Genomic DNA, 26,676 nt, shown 5'->3' with positions numbered 1-26,676 from the left:
TGTTCACGAGTCCAGCATCGCTCCTTGTTCACCAGTCCAGCATCGCTCCTTGTTCACGAGTCTAGCATCGCTCCTTGTTCACGTGTCCAGCATCGCTCCTTGTTCACGAGTCCAGCATCGCTCCTTGTTCACGAGTCCAGCATCGCTCCTTGTTCACCATTCCAGCATCGCTCCGTGTTCACCAGTCCAGCATCGCTCCGTGTTCACCAGTCCAGCATCGCTCCGTGTTCACGAGTCCAGCATCGCTCCGTGTTCACGAGTCCAGCATCGCTCCATGTTCACGAGTCCAGCATCGCTCCGTGTTCACGAGTCCAGCATCGCTCCGTGTTCACGAGTCCAGCATCGCTCCGTGTTCACGAGTGCAGCATCGCTCCTTGTTCACGTGTCCAGCATCGCTCCTTGTTCACCAGTCCAGCATCGCTCCGTGTTCACGAGTCCAGCATCGCTCCGTGTTCACGAGTCCAGCATCGCTCCTTGTTCACGAGTCCAACATCACTCCGTGTTCACGAGTCCAGCATCGCTCCTTGTTCACGAGTCCAGCATCGCTCCTTGTTCACGAGTCCAGCATCGCTCCTTGTTCACGAGTCCAGCATCGCTCCTTGTTCACCAGTCCAGCATCGCTCCTTGTTCACGAGTCCAGCATCGCTCCTTGTTCACGTGTCCAGCATCGCTCCATGTTCACGAGTCCAGCATCGCTCCGTGTTCACGAGCCCAGCATCGCTCCGTGTTCACCAGTCCAGCATCGCTCCTTGTTCACCAGTCCAGCATCGCTCCTTGTTCACCAGTCCAGCATCGCTCCGTGTTCACGAGTCCAGCATCGCTCCTTGTTCACGAGTCCAGCATCGCTCCGTGTTCATGAGTCCAGCATCCTTCCGTGTTCACGAGTCCAACATCACTCCGTGTTCACGAGTCCAGCATCGCTCCGTGTTCACGAGTCCAGCATCGCTCCTTGTTCACGAGTCCAGCATCGCTCCTTGTTCACGAGTCCAGCATCGCTCCTTGTTCACCAGTCCAGCATCGCTCCTTGTTCACGAGTCTAGCATCGCTCCTTGTTCACGTGTCCAGCATCGCTCCTTGTTCACGAGTCCAGCATCGCTCCTTGTTCACGAGTCCAGCATCGCTCCTTGTTCACCATTCCAGCATCGCTCCGTGTTCACCAGTCCAGCATCGCTCCGTGTTCACCAGTCCAGCATCGCTCCGTGTTCACGAGTCCAGCATCGCTCCGTGTTCACGAGTCCAGCATCGCTCCTTGTTCACCAGTCCAGCATCGCTCCTTGTTCACGAGTCCAGCATCGCTCCGTGTTCACGAGTCCAGCATCGCTCCATGTTCACGAGTCCAGCATCGCTCCATGTTCACGAGTCCAGCATCGCTCCGTGTTCACGAGTCCAGCATCGCTCCGTGTTCACGAGTCCAGCATCGCTCCTTGTTCACGTGTCCAGCATCGCTCCTTGTTCACGAGTCCAGCATCGCTCCTTGTTCACGAGTCCAGCATCGCTCCTCGTTCACGAGTCCAGCATCGCTCCGTGTTCACGAGTCCAGCATCGCTCCGTGTTCACGAGTCCAGCATCGCTCCTTGTTCACGTGTCCAGCATCGCTCCTTGTTCACGAGTCCAGCATCGCTCCTTGTTCACGAGTCCAGCATCGCTCCTTGTTCACGAGTCCAGCATCGCTCCTTGTTCACGAGTCCAGCATCGCTCCTTGTTCACGTGTCCAGCATCGCTCCTTGTTCACGAGTCCAGCATCGCTCCTTGTTCACGAGTCCAGCATCGCTCCGTGTTCCCGAGTCCAGCATCGATCCGTGTTCACCAGTCCAGCATCGCTCCGTGTTCACGAGTCCAGCATCGCTCCGTGTTCCCGAGTCCAGCATCGCTCCTTGTTCACGAGTCCAGCATCGCTCCGTGTTCACGAGTCCAGCATCGCTCCTTGTTCACGAGTCCAGCATCGCTCCTTGTTCACGAGTCCAGCATCGCTCCTTGTTCACGAGTCCAGCATCGCTCCTTGTTCACGTGTCCAGCATCGCTCCTTGTTCACGAGTCCAGCATCGCTCCTTGTTCACGAGTCCAGCATCGCTCCGTGTTCCCGAGTCCAGCATCGATCCGTGTTCACCAGTCCAGCATCGCTCCGTGTTCACGAGTCCAGCATTGCTCCGTGTTCCCGAGTCCAGCATCGCTCCTTGTTCACGAGTCCAGCATCGCTCCGTGTTCACGAGTCCAGCATCGCTCCGTGTTCACGAGTCCAGCATCGCTCCGTGTTCACGAGTCCAGCATCGCTCCGTGTTCACGAGTCCAGCATCGCTCCGTGTTCACGAGTCCAGCATCGCTCCTTGTTCACGTGTCCAGCATCGCTCCTTGTTCACCAGTCCAGCATCGCTCCGTGTTCACGAGTCCAGCATCGCTCCGTGTTCACGAGTCCAGCATCGCTCCTTGTTCACGAGTCCAACATCACTCCGTGTTCACGAGTCCAGCATCGCTCCTTGTTCACGAGTCCAGCATCGCTCCTTGTTCACGAGTCCAGCATCGCTCCTTGTTCACGAGTCCAGCATCGCTCCTTGTTCACCAGTCCAGCATCGCTCCTTGTTCACGAGTCCAGCATCGCTCCTTGTTCACGTGTCCAGCATCGCTCCATGTTCACGAGTCCAGCATCGCTCCGTGTTCACGAGCCCAGCATCGCTCCGTGTTCACCAGTCCAGCATCGCTCCTTGTTCACCAGTCCAGCATCGCTCCTTGTTCACCAGTCCAGCATCGCTCCGTGTTCACGAGTCCAGCATCGCTCCTTGTTCACGAGTCCAGCATCGCTCCGTGTTCATGAGTCCAGCATCCTTCCGTGTTCACGAGTCCAACATCACTCCGTGTTCACGAGTCCAGCATCGCTCCGTGTTCACGAGTCCAGCATCGCTCCTTGTTCACGAGTCCAGCATCGCTCCTTGTTCACGAGTCCAGCATCGCTCCTTGTTCACCAGTCCAGCATCGCTCCTTGTTCACGAGTCTAGCATCGCTCCTTGTTCACGTGTCCAGCATCGCTCCTTGTTCACGAGTCCAGCATCGCTCCTTGTTCACGAGTCCAGCATCGCTCCTTGTTCACCATTCCAGCATCGCTCCGTGTTCACCAGTCCAGCATCGCTCCGTGTTCACCAGTCCAGCATCGCTCCGTGTTCACGAGTCCAGCATCGCTCCGTGTTCACGAGTCCAGCATCGCTCCGTGTTCACGAGTCCAGCATCGCTCCGTGTTCACGAGTCCAGCATCGCTCCGTGTTCACGAGTCCAGCATCGCTCCGTGTTCACGAGTGCAGCATCGCTCCTTGTTCACGTGTCCAGCATCGCTCCTTGTTCACCAGTCCAGCATCGCTCCGTGTTCACGAGTCCAGCATCGCTCCGTGTTCACGAGTCCAGCATCGCTCCTTGTTCACGAGTCCAACATCACTCCGTGTTCACGAGTCCAGCATCGCTCCTTGTTCACGAGTCCAGCATCGCTCCTTGTTCACGAGTCCAGCATCGCTCCTTGTTCACGAGTCCAGCATCGCTCCTTGTTCACCAGTCCAGCATCGCTCCTTGTTCACGAGTCCAGCATCGCTCCTTGTTCACGTGTCCAGCATCGCTCCATGTTCACGAGTCCAGCATCGCTCCGTGTTCACGAGCCCAGCATCGCTCCGTGTTCACCAGTCCAGCATCGCTCCTTGTTCACCAGTCCAGCATCGCTCCTTGTTCACCAGTCCAGCATCGCTCCGTGTTCACGAGTCCAGCATCGCTCCTTGTTCACGAGTCCAGCATCGCTCCGTGTTCATGAGTCCAGCATCCTTCCGTGTTCACGAGTCCAACATCACTCCGTGTTCACGAGTCCAGCATCGCTCCGTGTTCACGAGTCCAGCATCGCTCCTTGTTCACGAGTCCAGCATCGCTCCTTGTTCACGAGTCCAGCATCGCTCCTTGTTCACCAGTCCAGCATCGCTCCTTGTTCACGAGTCTAGCATCGCTCCTTGTTCACGTGTCCAGCATCGCTCCTTGTTCACGAGTCCAGCATCGCTCCTTGTTCACGAGTCCAGCATCGCTCCTTGTTCACCATTCCAGCATCGCTCCGTGTTCACCAGTCCAGCATCGCTCCGTGTTCACCAGTCCAGCATCGCTCCGTGTTCACCAGTCCAGCATCGCTCCGTGTTCACGAGTCCAGCATCGCTCCTTGTTCACCAGTCCAGCATCGCTCCTTGTTCACGAGTCCAGCATCGCTCCGTGTTCACGAGTCCAGCATCGCTCCATGTTCACGAGTCCAGCATCGCTCCATGTTCACGAGTCCAGCATCGCTCCGTGTTCACGAGTCCAGCATCGCTCCGTGTTCACGAGTCCAGCATCGCTCCTTGTTCACGTGTCCAGCATCGCTCCTTGTTCACGAGTCCAGCATCGCTCCTTGTTCACGAGTCCAGCATCGCTCCTCGTTCACGAGTCCAGCATCGCTCCGTGTTCACGAGTCCAGCATCGCTCCGTGTTCACGAGTCCAGCATCGCTCCTTGTTCACGTGTCCAGCATCGCTCCTTGTTCACGAGTCCAGCATCGCTCCTTGTTCACGAGTCCAGCATCGCTCCTTGTTCACGAGTCCAGCATCGCTCCTTGTTCACCAGTCCAGCATCGCTCCGTGTTCACGAGTCCAGCATCGCTCCGTGTTCACGAGTCCAGCATCGCTCCTTGTTCACGAGTCCAGCATCGCTCCATGTTCACGAGTCCAGCATCGCTCCTTGTTCACGAGTCCAGCATCGCTCCTTGTTCACCAGTCCAGCATCGCTCCTTGTTCACGAGTCCAGCATCGCTCCGTGTTCACGAGTCCAGCATCGCTCCGTGTTCAGGAGTCCAGCATCGCTCCGTGTTCACGAGTCCAGCATCGCTCCTTGTTCACGTGTCCAGCATCGCTCCTTGTTCACCAGTCCAGCATCGCTCCGTGTTCACGAGTCCAGCATCGCTCCTTGTTCACGAGTCTAGCATCGCTCCTTGTTCACGTGTCCAGCATCGCTCCTTGTTCACGAGTCCAGCATCGCTCCTTGTTCACCAGTCCAGCATCGCTCCGTGTTCACCAGTCCAGCATCGCTCCGTGTTCACGAGTCCAGCATCGCTCCGTGTTCACGAGTCCAGCATCGCTCCTTGTTCACCAGTCCAGCATCGCTCCTTGTTCACGAGTCCAGCATCGCTCCGTGTGCACGAGTCCAGCATCGCTCCGTGTTCACGAGTCCAGCATCGCTCCATGTTCACGAGTCCAGCATCGCTCCGTGTTCACGAGTCCAGCATCGCTCCTTGTTCACGAGTCCAGCATCGCTCCTTGTTCACGAGTCCAGCATCGCTCCATGTTCACGAGTCCAGCATCGCTCCGTGTTCACGAGTCCAGCATCGCTCCTTGTTCACGAGTCCAGCATCGCTCCTTGTTCACGTGTCCAGCATCGCTCCTTGTTCACGAGTCCAGCATCGCTCCTTGTTCACGAGTCCAGCATCGCTCCGTGTTCACGAGTCCAGCATCGCTCCTTGTTCACGAGTCCAGCTTCGCTCCTTGTTCACGAGTCCAGCATCGCTCCGTGTTCACGAGTCCAGCATCGCTCCTTGTTCACGAGTCCAGCATCGCTCCGTGTTCACGAGTCCAGCATCGCTCCATGTTCACGAGTCCAGCATCGCTTCATGTTCACCAGTCCAGCATCGCTCCGTGTTCAGGAGTCCAGCATCGCTCCTTGTTCACCAGTCCAGCATCGCTCCTTGTTCACCAGTCCAGCATCGCTCCGTGTTCACGAGTCCAGCATCGCTCCTTGTTCACGAGTCCAGCATCGCTCCTTGTTCACCAGTCCAGCATCGCTCCTTGTTCACGAGTCCAGCATCGCTCCATGTTCACGAGTCCAGCATCGCTCCGTGTTCACGAGTCCAGCATCGCTCCTTGTTCACGAGTCCAGCATCGATCCGTGTTCACGAGTCCAGCATCGCTCCGTGTTCACGAGTCCAGCATCGCTCCTTGTTCACGAGTCCAGCATCGCTCCTTGTTCACGAGTCCAGCATCGCTCCATGTTCACGAGTCCAGCATCGCTCCATGTTCACGAGTCCAGCATCGCTCCTTGTTCACGAGTCCAGCATCGATCCGTGTTCACGAGTCCAGCATCGCTCCTTGTTCACGAGTCCAGCATCGCTCCTTGTTCACGAGTCCAGCATCGCTCCTTGTTCACGAGTCCAGCATCGCTCCATGTTCACGAGTCCAGCATCGCTCCATGTTCACGAGTCCAGCATCGCTCCGTGTTCACGAGTCCAGCATCGCTCCGTGTTCACGAGTCCAGCATCGCTCCGTGTTCACGAGTCCAGCATCGCTCCGTGTTCACGAGTCCAGCATCGCTCCTTGTTCACGAGTCCAGCATCGCTCCTTGTTCACGAGTCCAGCATCGCTCCGTGTTCACGAGTCCAGCATCGATCCGTGTTCACGAGTCCAGCATCGCTCCTTGTTCACGAGTCCAGCATCGCTCCTTGTTCACCAGTCCAGCATCGCTCCTTGTTCACGAGTCCAGCATCGCTCCTTGTTCACGTGTCCAGCATCGCTCCATGTTCACGAGTCCAGCATCGCTCCGTGTTCACGAGCCCCGCATCGCTCCGTGTTCACCAGTCCAGCATCGCTCCTTGTTCACGAGCCCAGCATCGCTCCGTGTTCACCAGTCCAGCATCGCTCCTTGTTCACCAGTCCAGCATCGCTCCATGTTCACGAGTCCAGCATCGCTCCTTGTTCACCAGTCCAGCATCGCTCCGTGTTCACGAGTCCAGCATCGCTCCTTGTTCACGAGTCCAGCATCGCTCCTTGTTCTCGTGTCCAGCATCGCTCCTTGTTTACGAGTCCAGCATCGCTCCTTGTTCACGAGTCCAGCATCGCTCCTTGTTCACGAGTCCAGCATTGCTCCGTGTTCACCAGTCCAGCATCACTCCTTGTTCACGAGTCCAGCATCGCTCCTTGTTCACCAGTCCAGCATCGCTCCTTGTTCACGAGTCCAGCATCGCTCCTTGTTCACGAGTCCAGCATCGCTCCTTGTTCACGAGTCCAGCATCGCTCCTTGTTCACGAGTCCAGCATCGCTCCTTGTTCACGAGTCCAGCATCGCTCCTTGTTCACGAGTCTAGCATCGCTCCTTGTTCACGAGTCCAGCTTCGCTCCTTGTTCACGAGTCCAGCATTGCTCCGTGTTCACCAGTCCAGCATCACTCCTTGTTCACGAGTCCAGCATCGCTCCTTGTTCACCAGTCCAGCATCGCTCCTTGTTCACGAGTCCAGCATCGCTCCTTGTTCACGAGTCCAGCATCGCTCCTTGTTCACGAGTCCAGCATCGCTCCTTGTTCACGAGTCCAGCATCGCTCCTTGTTCACGAGTCCAGCATCGCTCCTTGTTCACGAGTCTAGCATCGCTCCTTGTTCACGAGTCCAGCTTCGCTCCTTGTTCACGAGTCCAGCATCGCTCCGTGTTCACGAGTCCAGCATCGCTCCTTGTTCACGAGTCCAGCATCGCTCCGTGTTCACGAGTCCAGCATCGCTCCGTGTTCACGAGTCCAGCATCGCTCCATGTTCACCAGTCCAGCATCGCTCCGTGTTCAGGAGTCCAGCATCGCTCCTTGTTCACCAGTCCAGCATCGCTCCTTGTTCACCAGTCCAGCATCACTCCATGTTCACGAGTCCAGCATCGCTCCTTGTTCACGAGTCCAGCATCGCTCCTTGTTCACCAGTCCAGCATCGCTCCTTTTTCACGAGTCCAGCATCGCTCCATGTTCACGAGTCCAGCATCGCTCCGTGTTCACGAGTCCAGCATCGCTCCTTGTTCACGAGTCCAGCATCGATCCGTGTTCACGAGTCCAGCATCGCTCCTTGTTCACGAGTCCAGCATCGCTCCTTGTTCACGAGTCCAGCATCGCTCCTTGTTCACGAGTCCAGCATCGCTCCATGTTCACGAGTCCAGCATCGCTCCGTGTTCACGAGTCCAGCATCGCTCCGTGTTCACGAGTCCAGCATCGCTCCTTGTTCACGAGTCCAGCATCGCTCCTTGTTCACCAGTCCAGCATCGCTCCTTGTTCACGAGTCCAGCATCGCTCCTTGTTCACGAGTCCAGCATCGCTCCTTGTTCACCAGTCCAGCATCGCTCCTTGTTCACGAGTCCAGCATCGCTCCTTGTTCACGTGTCCAGCATCGCTCCATGTTCACGAGTCCAGCATCGCTCCGTGTTCACGAGCCCAGCATCGCTCCGTGTTCACCAGTCCAGCATCGCTCCTTGTTCACGAGCCCAGCATCGCTCCGTGTTCACCAGTCCAGCATCGCTCCTTGTTCACCAGTCCAGCATCGCTCCATGTTCACGAGTCCAGCATCGCTCCTTGTTCACGAGTCCAGCATCGCTCCGTGTTCACGAGTCCAGCATCCTTCCGTGTTTACGAGTCCAACATCACTCCGTGCTCACGAGTCCAGCATCGCTCCGTGTTCACGAGTCCAGCATCGCTCCTTGTTCACGAGTCCAGCATCGCTCCGTGTTCACGAGTCCAGCATCGCTCCATGTTCACGAGTCCAGCATCGCTCCATGTTCACCAGTCCAGCATCGCTCCGTGTTCAGGAGTCCAGCATCGCTCCTTGTTCACCAGTCCAGCATCGCTCCTTGTTCACCAGTCCAGCATCACTCCGTGTTCACGAGTCCAGCATCGCTCCTTGTTCACGCGTCCAGCATCGCTCCTTGTTCACCAGTCCAGCATCGCTCCTTGTTCACGAGTCCAGCATCGCTCCATGTTCACGAGTCCAGCATTGCTCCATGTTCACGAGTCCAGCATCGCTCCTTGTTCACGAGTCCAGCATCGCTCCTTGTTCATGAGTCCAGCATCGCTCCGTGTTCACCAGTCCAGCATCGCTCCTTGTTCACGTGTCCAGCATCGCTCCGTGTTCACGAGTCCAGCATCGCTCCGTGTTCACGAGTCCAGCATCGCTCCTTGTTCACGAGTCCAGCATCGCTCCTTGTTCACGAGTCCAGCATCGCTCCATGTTCACGAGTCCAGCATCGCTCCATGTTCACGAGTCCAGCATCATTCCGTGTTCACGAGTCCAGCATCGCTCCATGTTCACCAGTCCAGCATCGCTCCTTGTTCACGTGTCCAGCATCGCTCCTTGTTCACGTGTCCAGCATCGCTCCATGTTCACGAGTCCAGCATCGCTCCATGTTCACGAGTCCAGCATCGCTCCATGTTCACCAGTCCAGCATCGCTCCGTGTTCACGAGTCCAGCATCATTCCGTGTTCACGAGTCCAACATCACTCCGTGTTCACGAGTCCAGCATCACTCGATTCCTTCAAGCCTGACGTTCAGTGCCTGGCATGGCTGGGTGTTCTCAAGTCCTGTATTGCTCAGAGGTTTTGAGTTCAATGTCACTCACTTTCCTTGAGTTTGGTGTCATTCAGTGTTATCAGGTACGTAGGAACGCAGGAATTGCTAGACTGAAAATGTCTATGGTCCATCTAGCTCACCTTCTACCATCCTGGTAAATGCATGATGCAACAATAATGGAGTTATTGACTAATCATAGCAATCAATCTCTTTCAATGCGTCTACAACAGATCCAGACATGAGGTGAGAAAACCCCCAGTGGTGGAGAGCTTTGGGAACCTGCGGTCCAAAGTCACCTGTTCCTCCCAAGCCCGCTACACTCACCCATATCACTTGATGAAGACACAAACCAAGTAACAGAATTACTTCATTTTACCTCGTTGTTTGAGCTTAGTTGATCAGAGTTCTTGAATCAATCACTTTTCTTGAGTCTGCCATAGCTTGATGTTGATGAGCCTGGTGTTACTCAATGTTCTCAAGAACAGCATTGCCGTGTGATCTCGAGTATTCCTGAGGATATCATCACTCAGATGTATTTTTGAATTTTTGGAGACAGCTGTTGAACGTGGCCCGTTCTGTTTTGTTGCCTCTGCTGTTGACAGCAGAGCATGGATCCAAACCTGGAGGCAGAGATAATTCTTGTCCTTGTTTAATTCAGGCTGCCCTTCAGGTCGGGGGTCACGGGGAGCGGCTCCACCAGTGCCGAGAGGTGATTCTCACCACTTACAAGACAATTCCCATGCAGGTAGATGGGGAGCCATGCCGGCTGAGCCCATCGGTCATTCGAATCTCACTGAGGAACCAGGCCAACATGGTGCAGAAGTGCAAGCGGAGGACCTCCATGCCATTACTGAATGAGTGAGTGGTTTGCTTTCTGCTTCACATTAAAGGGTGTGTTGTTTTTGTATCTTCACACACTTCCCCTGGAAAGTGGTGTGACATTTCAATTGGCTGGTACAACTAAAGGTGCTGAGAATCTGCAACTCGTACCAGGGGTCAGAAGAGCAAACTTCACTAAAATGGCAGACAATTTGGAACGGGTAAATTGGCTAAACCTCCTGGGTGGTGAGGAGACCGTGGAATACAAATGGAAGTTTTTAAGAACAAGATAAAAAATGTGAAGACAAATGTGTACCCAAAGTCAAAAGAAGGGAATGTGATAAGAAAAAGTCAAGGTAGCTGACTGGTTATGTACAAAGACAGATAAGATGTAAACAGAAATTTTTCTATAAATTAAAGACATCAATATTCAACTAAACAGAGCTGAGTACAAGGAGCAGGTAAAGAAAAGAAAGGCTGCTGTTAGATCAGCGAAAAGGATAATGGAAAAGAGGATTGTAGACATTTGTGGAAGTAATGGGGAAAGCTTTTCAGTTATGTGAAGAGTCAGAGAACTGTCAAAGACTGTATTGGGCCATTGAAGAATGTTCAAGGACAGGTTATAAAGGATTCACTGGTATGGCAGAAATATTAAATGTGTGCTTTGAATTGGTCTTCACTCTTGAAGATGATGCTCGACTATTCAAATTGAATGATTTAAATAAAACTAGTAGTGTTAAATTAGATGAGCATATTGTTTTAAAAAGAATTAAGAACTTGAAAATAGATAGAGGAGCGGGCCAGATGATATCCACCCGAGGGTCCACGAGGAGATGGGACACGTGCTGAGCGAGCCCCTAGCCCATATTTTTAACAGGCTGCCGGCTCAAGCGGTGGATGTCGACTCACTGAATTCCTTCAAGCGAGAGCTGAACCTGTTTCTGGTTGAGGCAGAGATCACCTCTTACAAATGGTAGGTACTTCAGGGAATTATCAGGGCCAAAGTGATCTCCTGGACTAGTTTCGGTCGGAGAGGAATTACCCAGATTTTTTGGCCTGGGTTTGTATCTCTTTTCTCGCCTCTCCCAGCAGATGACATGGATTTCGGGTGGGGTGAGGAGTGTATATATTGTGGTGCACAGGGACTCGCAGGTGTGTGGGACAGGCTGGGTGGACCAGAGGGTCTTTTCCCGTCTGTCATTGTTCGTATGTTTGTAAGTAGTGGAAGGATTCCGAGGCTGATTAATAGTCTGACAGGCCACAACATGAACGTTCTTTCCATGGGCATAACCCATCTTTATACCAGCCAATAGGGGGGCTAGTCCTCCAAGGCAGGAGGGTTTTATGGGCGCCCACAATCCATACATGAGGCGGGGCACCCACACCCACCGGATACCTATCCAGAATTCGGAGCTGGAGCTCCGGTCTCCATTCACCAGGAATGTCCGGAGCGGGGTTCGAACCCTGTACCCTCCGACTCAGAGGTGGGAATGATCCCACTGAGCCAAAGGCTTGCTCTTCCGTCATTTCTGTTAATGGATAATCTTCTAGCTCGACTGTGAAGATCCCAGAAATTCTAAGAGCTGCAGGGGAGAGTATTTGGTAGGTTATTCCCGTAGGAGACCCGGCCCTATCCCGTAGGAGACCCTGCCCTTTCCCGTAGGAGACCCGGCCCTTTCCCGTAGGAGACCCGGCCCTATCCCGTAGGAGACCCTGCCCTTTCCCGTAGGAGACCCGGCCCTATCCCGTAGGAGACCCGGCCCTATCCCGTAGGAGACCCTGCCCTTTCCCGTAGGAGACCCGGCCCTTTCCCGTAGGAGACCCGGCCCTTTCCCGTAGGAGACCCTGCCCTTTCCCGTAGGAGACCCGGCCCTATCCCGTAGGAGACCCAGCCCTTTCCCGTAGGAGACCCGGCCCTTTCCCGTAGGAGACCCTGCCCTTTCCCGTAGGAGACCCGGCCCTTTCCCAAAGCAGACCCGGCCCTTTCCCATAGGAGACCCGGCCCTTTCCCAAAGGAGACCCAGCCCTTTCCCGTAGGAGACCCTGCCCTTTCCCGTAGGAGACCCGGCCCTTTCCCGTAGGAGACCCGGCCCTTTCCCGTAGGAGACCCGGCCCTTTCCCGTAGGAGACCCGGCCCTTTCCCGTAGGAGACCCGGCCCTTTCCCGTAGGAGACCCGGCCCTTTCCCGTAGGAGACTCGGCCCTTTCCCGTAGGAGACCCGGCCCTTTCCCGTAGGAGACCCGGCCCTTTCCCGTAGGAGACCCTGCCCTTTCCCGTAGGAGACCCGGCCCTTTCCCGTAGGAGACTCGGCCCTTTCCCGTAGGAGACTCGGCCCTTTCCCGTAGGAGACTCGGCCCTTTCCCGTAGGAGACCCGGCCCTTTCCCGTAGGAGACCCGGCCCTTTCCCGTAGGAGACTCGGCCCTTTCCCGTAGGAGACCCGGCCCTTTCCCTTAGGAGACCCTGCCCTTTCCCAAAGGAGACCCTGCCCTTTCCCGTAGGAGACCCGGCCCTTTCCCGTAGGAGACTCGGCCCTTTCCCGTAGGAGACCCGGCCCTTTCCCGTAGGAGACTCGGCCCTTTCCCGTAGGAGACCCGGCCCTTTCCCGTAGGAGACCCGGCCCTTTTCCGTAGGAGACCCGGCCCTTTCCCGTAGGAGACCCGGCCCTTTCCCAAAGGAGACCCAGCCCTTTCCCGTAGGAGACCCTGCCCTTTCCCGTAGGAGACCCTGCCCTTTCCCGTAGGAGACCCGGCCCTTTCCCAAAGGAGACCCAGCCCTTTCCCGTAGGAGACCCTGCCCTTTCCCGTAGGAGACCCGGCCCTTTCCCGTAGGAGACTCGGCCCTTTCCCGTAGGAGACCCGGCCCTTTTCCGTAGGAGACCCGGCCCTTTCCTGTAGGAGACCCGGCCCTTTCCCGTAGGAGACCCTGCCCTTTCCCATAGGAGACCTGGCCCTTTCCCGTAGGAGACCCTGCCCTTTCCCAAAGAAGACCCTGCCCTTTCCCGTAGGAGACCCGGCCCTTTCCCGTAGGAGACCCGGCCGTTTCCCGTAGGAGACCCGGCCCTTTCCCGTAGGAGACCCTGCCCTTTCCCGTAGGAGACCCGGCCCTTTCCCGTAGGAGACCCGGCCCTTTCCCGTAGGAGACCCTGCCCTTTCCCGTAGGAGACCCGGCCCTTTCCCGTAGGAGACCCTGCCCTTTCCCGTAGGAGACCCGGCCCTTTCCCGTAGGAGACTCGGCCCTTTCCCAAAGCAGACCCGGCCCTTTCCCATAGGAGACCCGGCCCTTTCCCAAAGGAGACCCAGCCCTTTCCCGTAGGAGACCCTGCCCTTTCCCGTAGGAGACCCGGCCCTTTCCCGTAGGAGACCCGGCCCTTTCCCGTAGGAGACCCGGCCCTTTCCCATAGGAGACCCGGCCCTTTCCCGTAGGAGACCCGGCCCTTTCCCGTAGGAGACCCGGCCCTTTCCCGTAGGAGACCCGGCCCTTTCCCGTAGGAGACCCGGCCCTTTCCCGTAGGAGACCCGGCCCTTTCCCGTAGGAGACTCGGCCCTTTCCCGTAGGAGACCCGGCCCTTTCCCGTAGGAGACCCGGCCCTTTCCCGTAGGAGACCCTGCCCTTTCCCGTAGGAGACCCGGCCCTTTCCCGTAGGAGACTCGGCCCTTTCCCGTAGGAGACTCGGCCCTTTCCCGTAGGAGACTCGGCCCTTTCCCGTAGGAGACCCGGCCCTTTCCCGTAGGAGACCCGGCCCTTTCCCGTAGGAGACTCGGCCCTTTCCCGTAGGAGACCCGGCCCTTTCCCTTAGGAGACCCTGCCCTTTCCCAAAGGAGACCCTGCCCTTTCCCGTAGGAGACCCGGCCCTTTCCCGTAGGAGACTCGGCCCTTTCCCGTAGGAGACCCGGCCCTTTCCCGTAGGAGACTCGGCCCTTTCCCGTAGGAGACCCGGCCCTTTCCCGTAGGAGACCCGGCCCTTTTCCGTAGGAGACCCGGCCCTTTCCCGTAGGAGACCCGGCCCTTTCCCAAAGGAGACCCAGCCCTTTCCCGTAGGAGACCCTGCCCTTTCCCGTAGGAGACCCTGCCCTTTCCCGTAGGAGACCCGGCCCTTTCCCAAAGGAGACCCAGCCCTTTCCCGTAGGAGACCCTGCCCTTTCCCGTAGGAGACCCGGCCCTTTCCCGTAGGAGACTCGGCCCTTTCCCGTAGGAGACCCGGCCCTTTTCCGTAGGAGACCCGGCCCTTTCCTGTAGGAGACCCGGCCCTTTCCCGTAGGAGACCCTGCCCTTTCCCATAGGAGACCTGGCCCTTTCCCGTAGGAGACCCTGCCCTTTCCCAAAGAAGACCCTGCCCTTTCCCGTAGGAGACCCGGCCCTTTCCCGTAGGAGACCCGGCCCTTTCCCGTAGGAGACCCGGCCCTTTCCCGTAGGAGACCCGGCCCTTTCCCGTAGGAGACTCGGCCCTTTCCCGTAGGAGACCCGGCCCTTTCCCGTAGGAGACCCTGCCCTTTCCCGTAGGAGACTCGGCCCTTTCCCGTAGGAGACTCGGCCCTTTCCCGTAGGAGACCGTGCCCTTTCCCATAGGAGACCCTGCCCTTTCCCGTAGGTGACCCGGCCCTTTCCCGTAGGAGACTCGGCCCTTTCCCGTAGGAGACCCGGCCCTTTCCCGTAGGAGACCCGGCCCTTTTCCGTAGGAGACCCGGCCCTTTCCCGTAGAAGACCCTGCCCTTTCCCAAAGGAGACCCAGCCCTTTCCCGTAGGAGACCCGGCCCTTTCCCGTAGAAGACCCTGCCCTTTCCCAAAGGAGACCCAGCTCTTTCCCGTAGGAGACCCTGCCCTTTCCCGTAGGAGACCCTGCCCTTTCCCGTAGGAGACCCGGCCCTTTCCCAAAGCAGACCCGGCCCTTTCCCATAGGAGACCCGGCCCTTTCCCAAAGGAGACCCAGCCCTTTCCCGTAGGAGACCCTGCCCTTTCCCGTAGGAGACCCGGCCCTTTCCCGTAGGAGACCCGGCCCTTTCCCGTAGGAGACCCGGCCCTTTCCCATAGGAGACCCGGCCCTTTCCCGTAGGAGACCCGGCCCTTTCCCGTAGGAGACCCGGCCCTTTCCCGTAGGAGACCCGGCCCTTTCCCGTAGGAGACTCGGCCCTTTCCCGTAGGAGACCCGGCCCTTTCCCGTAGGAGACCCGGCCCTTTCCCGTAGGAGACCCTGCCCTTTCCCGTAGGAGACCCGGCCCTTTCCCGTAGGAGACTCGGCCCTTTCCCGTAGGAGACTCGGCCCTTTCCCGTAGGAGACTCGGCCCTTTCCCGTAGGAGACTCGGCCCTTTCCCGTAGGAGACCCGGCCCTTTCCCGTAGGAGACCCGGCCCTTTCCCGTAGGAGACTCGGCCCTTTCCCGTAGGAGACCCGGCCCTTTCCCTTAGGAGACCCTGCCCTTTCCCAAAGGAGACCCTGCCCTTTCCCGTAGGAGACCCGGCCCTTTCCCGTAGGAGACTCGGCCCTTTCCCGTAGGAGACCCGGCCCTTTCCCGTAGGAGACTCGGCCCTTTCCCGTAGGAGACCCGGCCCTTTCCCGTAGGAGACCCGGCCCTTTTCCGTAGGAGACCCGGCCCTTTCCCGTAGGAGACCCGGCCCTTTCCCAAAGGAGACCCAGCCCTTTCCCGTAGGAGACCCTGCCCTTTCCCGTAGGAGACCCTGCCCTTTCCCGTAGGAGACCCGGCCCTTTCCCAAAGGAGACCCAGCCCTTTCCCGTAGGAGACCCTGCCCTTTCCCGTAGGAGACCCGGCCCTTTCCCGTAGGAGACTCGGCCCTTTCCCGTAGGAGACCCGGCCCTTTTCCGTAGGAGACCCGGCCCTTTCCTGTAGGAGACCCGGCCCTTTCCCGTAGGAGACCCTGCCCTTTCCCATAGGAGACCTGGCCCTTTCCCGTAGGAGACCCTGCCCTTTCCCAAAGAAGACCCTGCCCTTTCCCGTAGGAGACCCGGCCCTTTCCCGTAGGAGACCCGGCCGTTTCCCGTAGGAGACCCGGCCCTTTCCCGTAGGAGACCCTGCCCTTTCCCGTAGGAGACCCGGCCCTTTCCCGTAGGAGACCCGGCCCTTTCCCGTAGGAGACCCTGCCCTTTCCCGTAGGAGACCCGGCCCTTTCCCGTAGGAGACCCTGCCCTTTCCCGTAGGAGACCCGGCCCTTTCCCGTAGGAGACTCGGCCCTTTCCCAAAGCAGACCCGGCCCTTTCCCATAGGAGACCCGGCCCTTTCCCAAAGGAGACCCAGCCCTTTCCCGTAGGAGACCCTGCCCTTTCCCGTAGGAGACCCGGCCCTTTCCCGTAGGAGACCCGGCCCTTTCCCGTAGGAGACCCGGCCCTTTCCCATAGGAGACCCGGCCCTTTCCCGTAGGAGACCCGGCCCTTTCCCGTAGGAGACCCGGCCCTTTCCCGTAGGAGACCCGGCCCTTTCCCGTAGGAGACCCGGCCCTTTCCCGTAGGAGACCCGGCCCTTTCCCGTAGGAGACTCGGCCCTTTCCCGTAGGAGACCCGGCCCTTTCCCGTAGGAGACCCGGCCCTTTCCCGTAGGAGACCCTGCCCTTTCCCGTAGGAGACCCGGCCCTTTCCCGTAGGAGACTCGGCCCTTTCCCGTAGGAGACTCGGCCCTTTCCCGTAGGAGACTCGGCCCTTTCCCGTAGGAGACCCGGCCCTTTCCCGTAGGAGACCCGGCCCTTTCCCGTAGGAGACTCGGCCCTTTCCCTTAGGAGACCCTGCCCTTTCCCAAAGGAGACCCTGCCCTTTCCCGTAGGAGACCCGGCCCTTTCCCGTAGGAGACTCGGCCCTTTCCCGTAGGAGACCCGGCCCTTTCCCGTAGGAGACTCGGCCCTTTCCCGTAGGAGACCCGGCCCTTTCCCGTAGGAGACCCGGCCCTTTTCCGTAGGAGACCCGGCCCTTTCCCGTAGGAGACCCGGCCCTTTCCCAAAGGAGACCCAGCCCTTTCCCGTAGGAGACCCTGCCCTTTCCCGTAGGAGACCCTGCCCTTTCCCGTAGGAGACCCGGCCCTTTCCCAAAGGAGACCCAGCCCTTTCCCGTAGGAGACCCTGCCCTTTCCCGTAGGAGACCCGGCCCTTTCCCGTAGGAGACTCGGCCCTTTCCCGTAGGAGACCCGGCCCTTTTCCGTAGGAGACCCGGCCCTTTCCTGTAGGAGACCCGGCCCTTTCCCGTAGGAGACCCTGCCCTTTCCCATAGGAGACCTGGCCCTTTCCCGTAGGAGACCCTGCCCTTTCCCAAAGAAGACCCTGCCCTTTCCCGTAGGAGACCCGGCCCTTTCCCGTAGGAGACCCGGCCCTTTCCCGTAGGAGACCCGGCCCTTTCCCGTAGGAGACCCGGCCCTTTCCCGTAGGAGACTCGGCCCTTTCCCGTAGGAGACCCGGCCCTTTCCCGTAGGAGACCCTGCCCTTTCCCGTAGGAGACTCGGCCCTTTCCCGTAGGAGACTCGGCCCTTTCCCGTAGGAGACCGTGCCCTTTCCCATAGGAGACCCTGCCCTTTCCCGTAGGTGACCCGGCCCTTTCCCGTAGGAGACTCGGCCCTTTCCCGTAGGAGACCCGGCCCTTTCCCGTAGGAGACCCGGCCCTTTTCCGTAGGAGACCCGGCCCTTTCCCGTAGAAGACCCTGCCCTTTCCCAAAGGAGACCCAGCCCTTTCCCGTAGGAGACCCGGCCCTTTCCCGTAGAAGACCCTGCCCTTTCCCAAAGGAGACCCAGCTCTTTCCCGTAGGAGACCCTGCCCTTTCCCGTAGGAGACCCGGCCCTTTCCCGTAGAAGACCCTGCCCTTTCCCAAAGGAGACCCAGCCCTTTCCCGTAGAAGACCCAGCCCTTTCCCAAAGAAGACCCTGCCCTTTCCCGTAGGAGACCCTGCCCTTTCCCGTAGGAGACCCTGCCCTTTCCTATAGGAGACCCTGCCCTTTCCCGTAGGAGACTCGGCCCTTTCCCGTAGGAGACCCGGCCCTTTCCTGTAGGAGACCCGGCCCTTTCCCGTAGGAGACCCTGCCCTTTCCCATAGGAGACCTGGCCCTTTCCCGTAGGAGACCCTGCCCTTTCCCAAAGAAGACCCTGCCCTTTCCCGTAGGAGACCCTGCCCTTTCCCGTAGGAGACCCGGCCCTTTCCCGTAGGAGACCCGGCCCTTTCCCGTAGGAGACCCGGCCCTTTCCCGTAGGAGACCCTGCCCTTTCCCGTAGGAGACCCTGCCCTTTCCCGTAGGAGACCCTGCCCTTTCCCGTAGGAGACCCGGCCCTTTCCCGTAGGAGACCCGGCCCTTTCCCGTAGGAGACCCGGCCCTTTCCCAAAGGAGACCCAGCCCTTTCCCGTAGGAGACCCTGCCCTTTCCCGTAGGAGACCCGGCCCTTTCCCGTAGGAGACTCGGCCCTTTCCCGTAGGAGACCCGGCCCTTTTCCGTAGGAGACCCGGCCCTTTCCTGTAGGAGACCCGGCCCTTTCCCGTAGGAGACCCTGCCCTTTCCCATAGGAGACCTGGCCCTTTCCCGTAGGAGACCCTGCCCTTTCCCAAAGAAGACCCTGCCCTTTCCCGTAGGAGACCCGGCCCTTTCCCGTAGGAGACCCGGCCCTTTCCCGTAGGAGACCCGGCCCTTTCCCGTAGGAGACCCGGCCCTTTCCCGTAGGAGACTCGGCCCTTTCCCGTAGGAGACCCGGCCCTTTCCCGTAGGAGACCCTGCCCTTTCCCGTAGGAGACTCGGCCCTTTCCCGTAGGAGACTCGGCCCTTTCCCGTAGGAGACCGTGCCCTTTCCCATAGGAGACCCTGCCCTTTCCCGTAGGTGACCCGGCCCTTTCCCGTAGGAGACTCGGCCCTTTCCCGTAGGAGACCCGGCCCTTTCCCGTAGGAGACCCGGCCCTTTTCCGTAGGAGACCCGGCCCTTTCCCGTAGAAGACCCTGCCCTTTCCCAAAGGAGACCCAGCCCTTTCCCGTAGGAGACCCGGCCCTTTCCCGTAGAAGACCCTGCCCTTTCCCAAAGGAGACCCAGCTCTTTCCCGTAGGAGACCCTGCCCTTTCCCGTAGGAGACCCGGCCCTTTCCCGTAGAAGACCCTGCCCTTTCCCAAAGGAGACCCAGCCCTTTCCCGTAGAAGACCCAGCCCTTTCCCAAAGAAGACCCTGCCCTTTCCCGTAGGAGACCCTGCCCTTTCCCGTAGGAGACCCTGCCCTTTCCTATAGGAGACCCTGCCCTTTCCCGTAGGAGACTCGGCCCTTTCCCGTAGGAGACCCGGCCCTTTCCTGTAGGAGACCCGGCCCTTTCCCGTAGGAGACCCTGCCCTTTCCCATAGGAGACCTGGCCCTTTCCCGTAGGAGACCCTGCCCTTTCCCAAAGAAGACCCTGCCCTTTCCCGTAGGAGACCCTGCCCTTTCCCGTAGGAGACCCGGCCCTTTCCCGTAGGAGACCCGGCCCTTTCCCGTAGGAGACCCGGCCCTTTCCCGTAGGAGACCCTGCCCTTTCCCGTAGGAGACCCTGCCCTTTCCCGTAGGAGACCCTGCCCTTTCCCGTAGGAGACCCGGCCCTTTCCCGTAGGAGACCCGGCCCTTTCCTGTAGGAGACCCGGCCCTTTCCCGTAGGAGACCCGGCCCTTTCCCGTAGGAGACCCGGCCCTTTCCCGTAGGAGACCCGGCCCTTTCCCGTAGGAGACCCGGCCCTTTCCCGTAGGAGACCCTGCCCTTTCCCGTAGGAGACCCTGCCCTTTCCCAAAGGAGACCCAGCCCTTTCCCGTAGGAGACCCTGCCCTTTCCCGTAGGAGACCCGGCCCTTTCCCGTAGGAGACCCGGCCCTTTCCCGTAGGAGACCCGGCCCTTTCCCGTAGGAGACCCGGCCCTTTCCCGTAGGAGACCCGGCCCTTTCCCGTAGGAGACTCGGCCCTTTCCCGTAGGAGACCCGGCCCTTTCCCGTAGGAGACCCGGCCCTTTCCCGTAGGAGACTCGGCCCTTTCCCGTAGGAGACCCTGCCCTTTCCCGTAGGAGACTCGGCCCTTTCCCGTAGGAGACCCGGCCCTTTCCCGTAGAAGACCATGCCCTTTCCCGTAGGAGGCCCGGCCCTTTCCCGTAGGAGACCCGGCCCTTTCCCGTAGGAGACCCTGCCCTTTCCCGTAGGAGACCCGGCCCTTTCCCTTAGGAGACCCTGCCCTTTCCCGTAGGAGACCCTGCCCTTTCCCGTAGGAGACCCTGCCCTTTCCCGTAGAAGACCCGGCCCTTTCCCGTAGGAGACCCTGCCCTTTCCCGTAGGAGGCCCGGCCCTTTCCCGTAGGAGACCCGGCCCTTTCCCGTAGGAGACCCTGCCCTTTCCCGTAGGAGACCCTGCCCTTTCCCGTAGAAGACCCTGCCCTTTCCTATAGGAGACCCTGCCCTTTCCCGTAGGAGACCCGGCCCTTTCCCGTAGGAGACCCGGCCCTTTCCCGTAGGAGACCCGGCCCTTTCCCGTAGGAGACCCGGCCCTTTCCCGTAGGAGACCCTGCCCTTTCCCGTAGGAGACCCTGCCCTTTCCCGTAGGAGACCCGGCCCTTTCCCGTAGGAGACCCGGCCCTTTCCATTCATGCTCTGGGGGAGGGGGTTACTTTGCCTTGACTAGAAATGTGGAAGACATGATAAGATGATAAACTTGCTAAGCAGATTGTTCTCAGCTGACTTGCGTACTGCATTCTGATCCCTACTCTGCGTGTGATGATGTTGAATGCCTCTAACACAAAGCATTGTAATAAAAAGAGTAAAAAAGTCATGCTTGGGACAAACTTACAAACTGTGACCTTCTGGTCCATCCAGCCTTTCCCACACAATTGCGACTTCTGCCTGTTATCCAACGACCCCCGCTGGAAAGTGTAAGTGGCCATCAAAGGGCTAACTTTATGAATTTGCACTCCCAACATGGCGCTTCACCCACCAGGAGAGCCATGGGGAATCCGGGCCCACACTCCCATGATTTCATGACCATTTATAATTGTAAAATGATCCTTTAGGCAAGGACAGAATCGTGTTCAGTCGTGAGTCTAGGGGAATCAAGGGATATGGAGATCGGAGTCGAGGTCAATGATCAGCTATGATCTTATTGAATGGCGGAGCAGGCTCGAGGGACCATATGACCTACTCTTGCTCCTATTTATTATGTTCTTATGTGATGCCCCCCACATTATCTAGGCTCACGTGTGAAGCATGACCGCTCTTTCTGTGATAACGGATGTGGAAGAAAATAGCACGTCCTAAGGAAGCTGTCAAGATAAGGTTACCCATTGACCAGGTGGAGGGCCCTCGAGTATTCATGCCACAGAGTGTTTCCTGTCGACCTACTGCACAATCGATCCTATCCGTGCCAAGCCTTCCCTCAACCCTACAGCTTTTTGAGTGCTTACCGTGCATACCTGCAGGGCATGCATTCAAGCTGTAACTTACAATTGAAAGCCTTCAAAGGACATGACACACAAAATCATGGTAACACAGCCTAGCTTCACGATGCAGGGTCACTAATGCACAAGAAGGGCTGTAGGTTGAGCACATGCCTGCTATTTTAGTCAGTCCTTCAACTTACAACACGTCAAGACTATTGCTCTGCTTGCATGACCAGGTAGCGCATACCATAAGGGAACAGATCTGAACTGGAGCCCTTGACTATCTTGGAGGGAGCCATCTTGGGCCTACTTGCATATAAGGGCCTGGAGGGAGCAAGGAAAGATGGCCCATTTAAAATATATCATTAAGAAAGAAAGAGAAATTATTTGCATTTAACTAGCGCCTTTCCCGACCTCAGGGAGTCCCAAAGCGCTTTACAGCCAATGAAGTACTTTTGAAGCGTAGTCACTGTTGTCGGAAACATAAAGCATTCATCCACTATTATTGCCAACACTAACTTCAGCTCTCTTGCTCTCAAGTCCGTATTGCATCTGCCTGCAGGAATTCAGATTTGCCTGTCCACCTGTCATGTCCATTTAAGCCACGGCCTTTAGAGACACAGGCCTAGAAATTCAGTTGGTTGCGCCAGCCGTTAGCGCCTTAGGAGGAGTAGATGTCGGGCGCTAGGCGGCTAGCGCCCGGGCGCAGCGCGATCTGCGCCTTGCCCCAAATTCACTAGAGATTTAGCGGCGGCGCAAAGTCTTTGCGCGCGCTCAGCTGCGCGCGCAGATCATGACGTCATTTCCTCGTGCAACGCCCTTTGTGCGCCCCGAACTGGAACTTCAGTGGCAACGCCCCATTGTGCGCCTGGCGCCCCTAGCGACTGTTAGAGTGGAACGGTGCTCAGCCGATGCGGGGCGCGGGGGGCGCAAATTAAAGGGCACTCCTCCTGCACTATAAAAGGCTGCCATTTCGCAGCACTCCTTCTTGAGAAACGGATCTTTGGAGAGAGACCAAGGTAGATAGCTTTCTGCTTTGGCCCAACACTCGGACAGGTACTTCTGGCTTCAGGCCACAGCTTTCCACTAGTCTTTGCCTTCATTGACATCTCATTGTTTGCCAGCATATTATGGGGGCTGCAATGGGTGTCAACGCTGGCTTTCTCAATTACATCCAAAGGGCTCTCAGACGCCGTGAGAGAGTGGCAGCCCTGGCTAGACAGAGAGGGGGCAACAGGCGTCGGCAAAGGAGGCCTTACCCACCCAGGGTATACCGCTAGCAGTTCTCCTATCTCAACATGTCTGAGGAGCAGTGTGTTCGGAGGCTGCGATTCAGAAGGGACGTGGTCACAGAGATCTGCCACCTGCTTGGCGGTGATCTGCAGCCACAGCTGAGGTGCAGGACGTCTCTGTCGGTGGCAGTGAAGGTGATGGTGGCTCTCAACTTCTATGCCACCGGCTCCTTCCAATCCGCTACTGGGGACATTGCCAACATCTCCCAGTTCGCCGTGCATTGCTGCATCCGCCAGGTGACCAATGCCCTTTTCAAAAGGAGACGTCAGTTCATCTCCTTCTCCATGGCCCTTGCCAAGCAGCAACAGCGTGCAATGGGCTTTGCAGCATTCGCGGGCTTCCCCATGGTGCAGGGCGCCATTGACTGCACGCATGTGGCTTTGCGGGCACCTCTGGAGAATGCCGAGGATTACCGCAACCGGAAGGGCTACCATTCGCTGAACGTCCAGCTGGTGTGTGACCACAGGCAGCTCATCCTAGCTGTCAATGCCCGCTTTCCAGGCAGCAGCCACGATGCCCTCATCCTGCGACAGACTTCTGTGGCAGACATATTCCAGGCACAGCCTCACCCACGAGGATGGCTTATCGGGGACAAAGGCTATCTTTTGTGTACCTGGCTGATGACCCCGCTCCGTGCGCCCAGCACCCCTGCTGAAGAGGGATACAACGAGAGCCATCAAGCGACCAGGAACATCATCGAACAAACAATCGGCATCCTGAAGCAACGGTTCCGCTGTCTGGATCGTTCCGGTGGAGCCCTACAATATTCGCCGGAGCGAGTCTCCCATTTCGTGGTCGTTTGCTGCATGCTGCACAACCTGGCTATCCGCAGGACTCAGCCACTGCCACCAGAGATTGGAGGACCACCTGAGGAGGAGGAGGACCAGCACAGGAGGGAGGCAGAAAGTGCAAGGGCCGCCCGTCGCCGGCTTATTGAACGTTGGTTCTAGGCCCCCTCTCAGGGAATGGCTTGTGCCAATGTCAGCAGATGAATGTAGCCGCTCCACAAGCCCTCAGCCGAGCAGGGCAACCAGGACTTAACCAAAAAACCATGCACAGTGCAATTTAACAACAATAATTTATTGAAAACCCCTGCCCTTCCCACATTACATGCTCATGTGGAGAAGCCCCCTCCAAAAACACAAAACTACCAGTCTCGGCCTTACAAAAAGAAAGAAAGACACCAGTCTCGGCCTTACAAAAACACAACAGGCATTTGAGCATACCTTCTACTTTTTGCCCTGCAAGGGCGATGCCTTTCGCATCCTTGCCTGGCCCCTGCCCGCCCTGCAGCAGCTCCTCAATGGGAGCCCAGTGGCTGCAGCAAGGCTGGGGGAAGGCTGCTGAGGGGCAGATGGCGTGACGGCAGATGCCCTTGGGGGTCAGCCTGCACCAGCTCTGGCCTTGGAGTGGCCGGCTGCTGACTGCTCCAACTCTGGCTGGGTGGCAGCAGTCTGTCCAGCGGCTCGTGCCAGCTGCAATGGCGGAGTGGCAGTGTCGGCTGCAGGAATGGTGCCAACCTGGCAGATCGCAGGTGCTCGCTGGTCGCCTGATACAGTGGCACTCGCACGGGCCAGCACTGCAGCATGCGCAGCAAACAGCTGAAGGACAGACTGCTGGGCTGCTGCTGCGCGGCGGGTGCCCTGGCGATGCCTGGCTGATCCAGCGAGGGTGGCAGCAGTTAGTGCCCGTGTGGCCCTGGTCTGTGTCCGCATGACACCAGCCAGTGAATGGACGGCACGACTGAGCACTTGGCTAGAAGCCGACTGTGCTGCCGCGAAGTCCTGCAGACTCCTGGCCTGTGCTGCACTGAATTGTTCCAGACTCCTGGCCTGTGCTGCACTGAATTGTTGCAGACTCCTGGCCTGTGCTGCTCCGAATTGCTGCACACTCCTTGACAGAGACTCTATGGAGTCAGGCATCCTTGCCACTGCAGCCATGAGCTCAGTGTGCCTGCGCTCAGCCTGGACGGCCATTTCCTCTAGGAGGCGCACCTCCTCTGTGCTGACCGTCGCAGGACTGGAGGCCGCACTCACCCTCTGGGGAGAAGTCCGCCGAGCTTCCCCACCCCTCCCGCGTTGCTGCAGGCCGCTGGGCCCCGGAGCTTCACTCTCCTCCGACCCTTCCCCCCGGCTCCCCTCCAGGGAAAACGTGTCCCCTACATCGCCATGGGCTGGCGCGGCTGAGGGTGGCACTGATGGGCCGGCTTCCTCTTCCTCCTCCTCGTCTTCCGAAGGGCTGACAGTGGCAGCTTGAGGGCCCGCCTCCTCACCTGGTGATTCACCATCTGAAAGCAGGAAGGCACAAGAGTAGCTTTAGAGTGAGGACAGGGCAGCAGCGAGGGAGGCATGAGTGCTGCCATTCACCGCATTGGTCGGACAGTGGCAAAGGATGGTGATCTCATGCGCAAGTGGAACGAGAGAGGTCCAAAAGGTGATGCCCTTACCATTGGTGCCCAGAACAGGGTCGGCATCTCCACTGGCGACGGGGCCAATCAGCCGGCCTGCCATAATGCGCTCCACATGCTGGTCGAGGTCGGAGAGCTCTTTGAGGTCAGGACGGCCTCCCCCGGTCTCAGTTCGGTTGCGCCGGTTGTGCGCCACCTTGGCCTGCAAGAGGAAGGACGGCCTCTAAGTACAGTGTGAAGCCCTGATCTTGTCTGCACTGCCTCCCATGGTCGAAGAGCTTGTACAGTGTGTAAAGTGCTGAATGTGCAAGTGATTTTCATGCCAGTCCCATAGCTGTTGGATGAAGGCTGGCCATTAGGGCTTTCAGGTCCCTTTGCCCATAAAGTGAGGTGCACATGCAAGGATGAGGAGGACACTGGAAAGGGTACTCACCCTGACAACCCGAGTGAGGTCGTTGAACTTCTTCCGGCATTGCACAGGAGTCCTGGCAACCACGCTGTTGGAAGACACCCTGTTGGAGACCTCCCTCCAGGCTTTCCGGTAGGCGCTGGGCAGTGGCCTCTTGCCACCTTCTGGAAACAGAACATGGCGCCTGCGCTCCACTCCGCCAACCAGCAGCCTCAGGTCACCGTCGCTGAAGCGCTGCGCTCTCTCCCTGGCCTTCCCCATAGCCCTGGGCATTGTGCAGGTGAAGCTGAAGTGGTCAGGCCTAGGTTGAGGGCTGCAGTGTGCAGGGCGTGGCAGGCAAACAAATCGACCCTCCCCCTTTAAGAGCTGACCGGCGCCAGAGTGTCTGCCGTCAATCAAGAACTCGCCGCACCGGCGCTGCGCCCGGCCTCGGGGCTATCGCTCAGCACCGCCGGCTTAGCACCTAAAGATAGTCGTGCATCGCCTGTTTTAGCGCAGCAGCAACCTCTTGGGGCGATGCGACTGAATATCGGCGAAGGGGGCGCGACTTTGCGCCGGGCGCAAACTTTAGCGGCCGCCCGACTTGAGCGCCCCAAAAGTGGCTATACTGAATTTCTAGGCCACAGAGCCTTCAGCATGGCCACAGACACGGTGGGGGTTACATTGACAGTAACGCAAAACAGACAGCAGCGAATCGGCAACCCGTTTTATCCCCCGCCCCCCCCCCCCCACCCGATTTCCTTTGAATTCAACGGAATAGAAAATCGAGCACCCTACTCGAAAAACAGACTGGCAATTCGTTAGCACTCACCTTGCACTACTGTCGAAGACCAATTTCACCCCCAGTCCCTCTAGTCTCTATCAGAGGGATGTTAATTCCCAAGAAATGGTGGGTGACATGACGAGGTGCACCTGTAGAGACTGGCTGTATGTGAACAACAGCCCAACGCTTCCTGAATGATTGCAGAGTGGGCCCCAGCATGTTAGCATATTCTTTAACTGGTTCTTCAAGTTGACACAATGACACACTGGGACCAATATGGGACTGTGCCTGATTTTTACAATGTGGTG

At 58.2% G+C, this 26,676-nt stretch overlaps 1 protein-coding gene across 1 annotated transcript in view; it reads left to right on the top strand.

Moving 5' to 3' along the window:
* The window catches only part of dgki (diacylglycerol kinase, iota), a 369,448-nt gene that overhangs the window by 207,998 nt on the left and 134,774 nt on the right, over positions 1 to 26,676 (top strand). The window contains exon 18 of the mRNA XM_086008600.1: positions 9,999 to 10,198. Coding sequence (XP_085864726.1) covers positions 9,999 to 10,198 — 200 coding nt within the window. The remainder of the gene's footprint in view (positions 1 to 9,998; positions 10,199 to 26,676) is intronic.

Source organism: Somniosus microcephalus, chromosome 16, assembly GCF_052327205.1.
Source record: "Somniosus microcephalus isolate GS21.2 chromosome 16, FLI_Smic_1.0, whole genome shotgun sequence".
Taxonomy (NCBI): Eukaryota; Metazoa; Chordata; class Chondrichthyes; order Squaliformes; family Somniosidae; genus Somniosus; species Somniosus microcephalus.
Note: the sequence above shows the minus strand (reverse complement) of the source record. Positions and strands in the feature narration are given on the sequence as shown.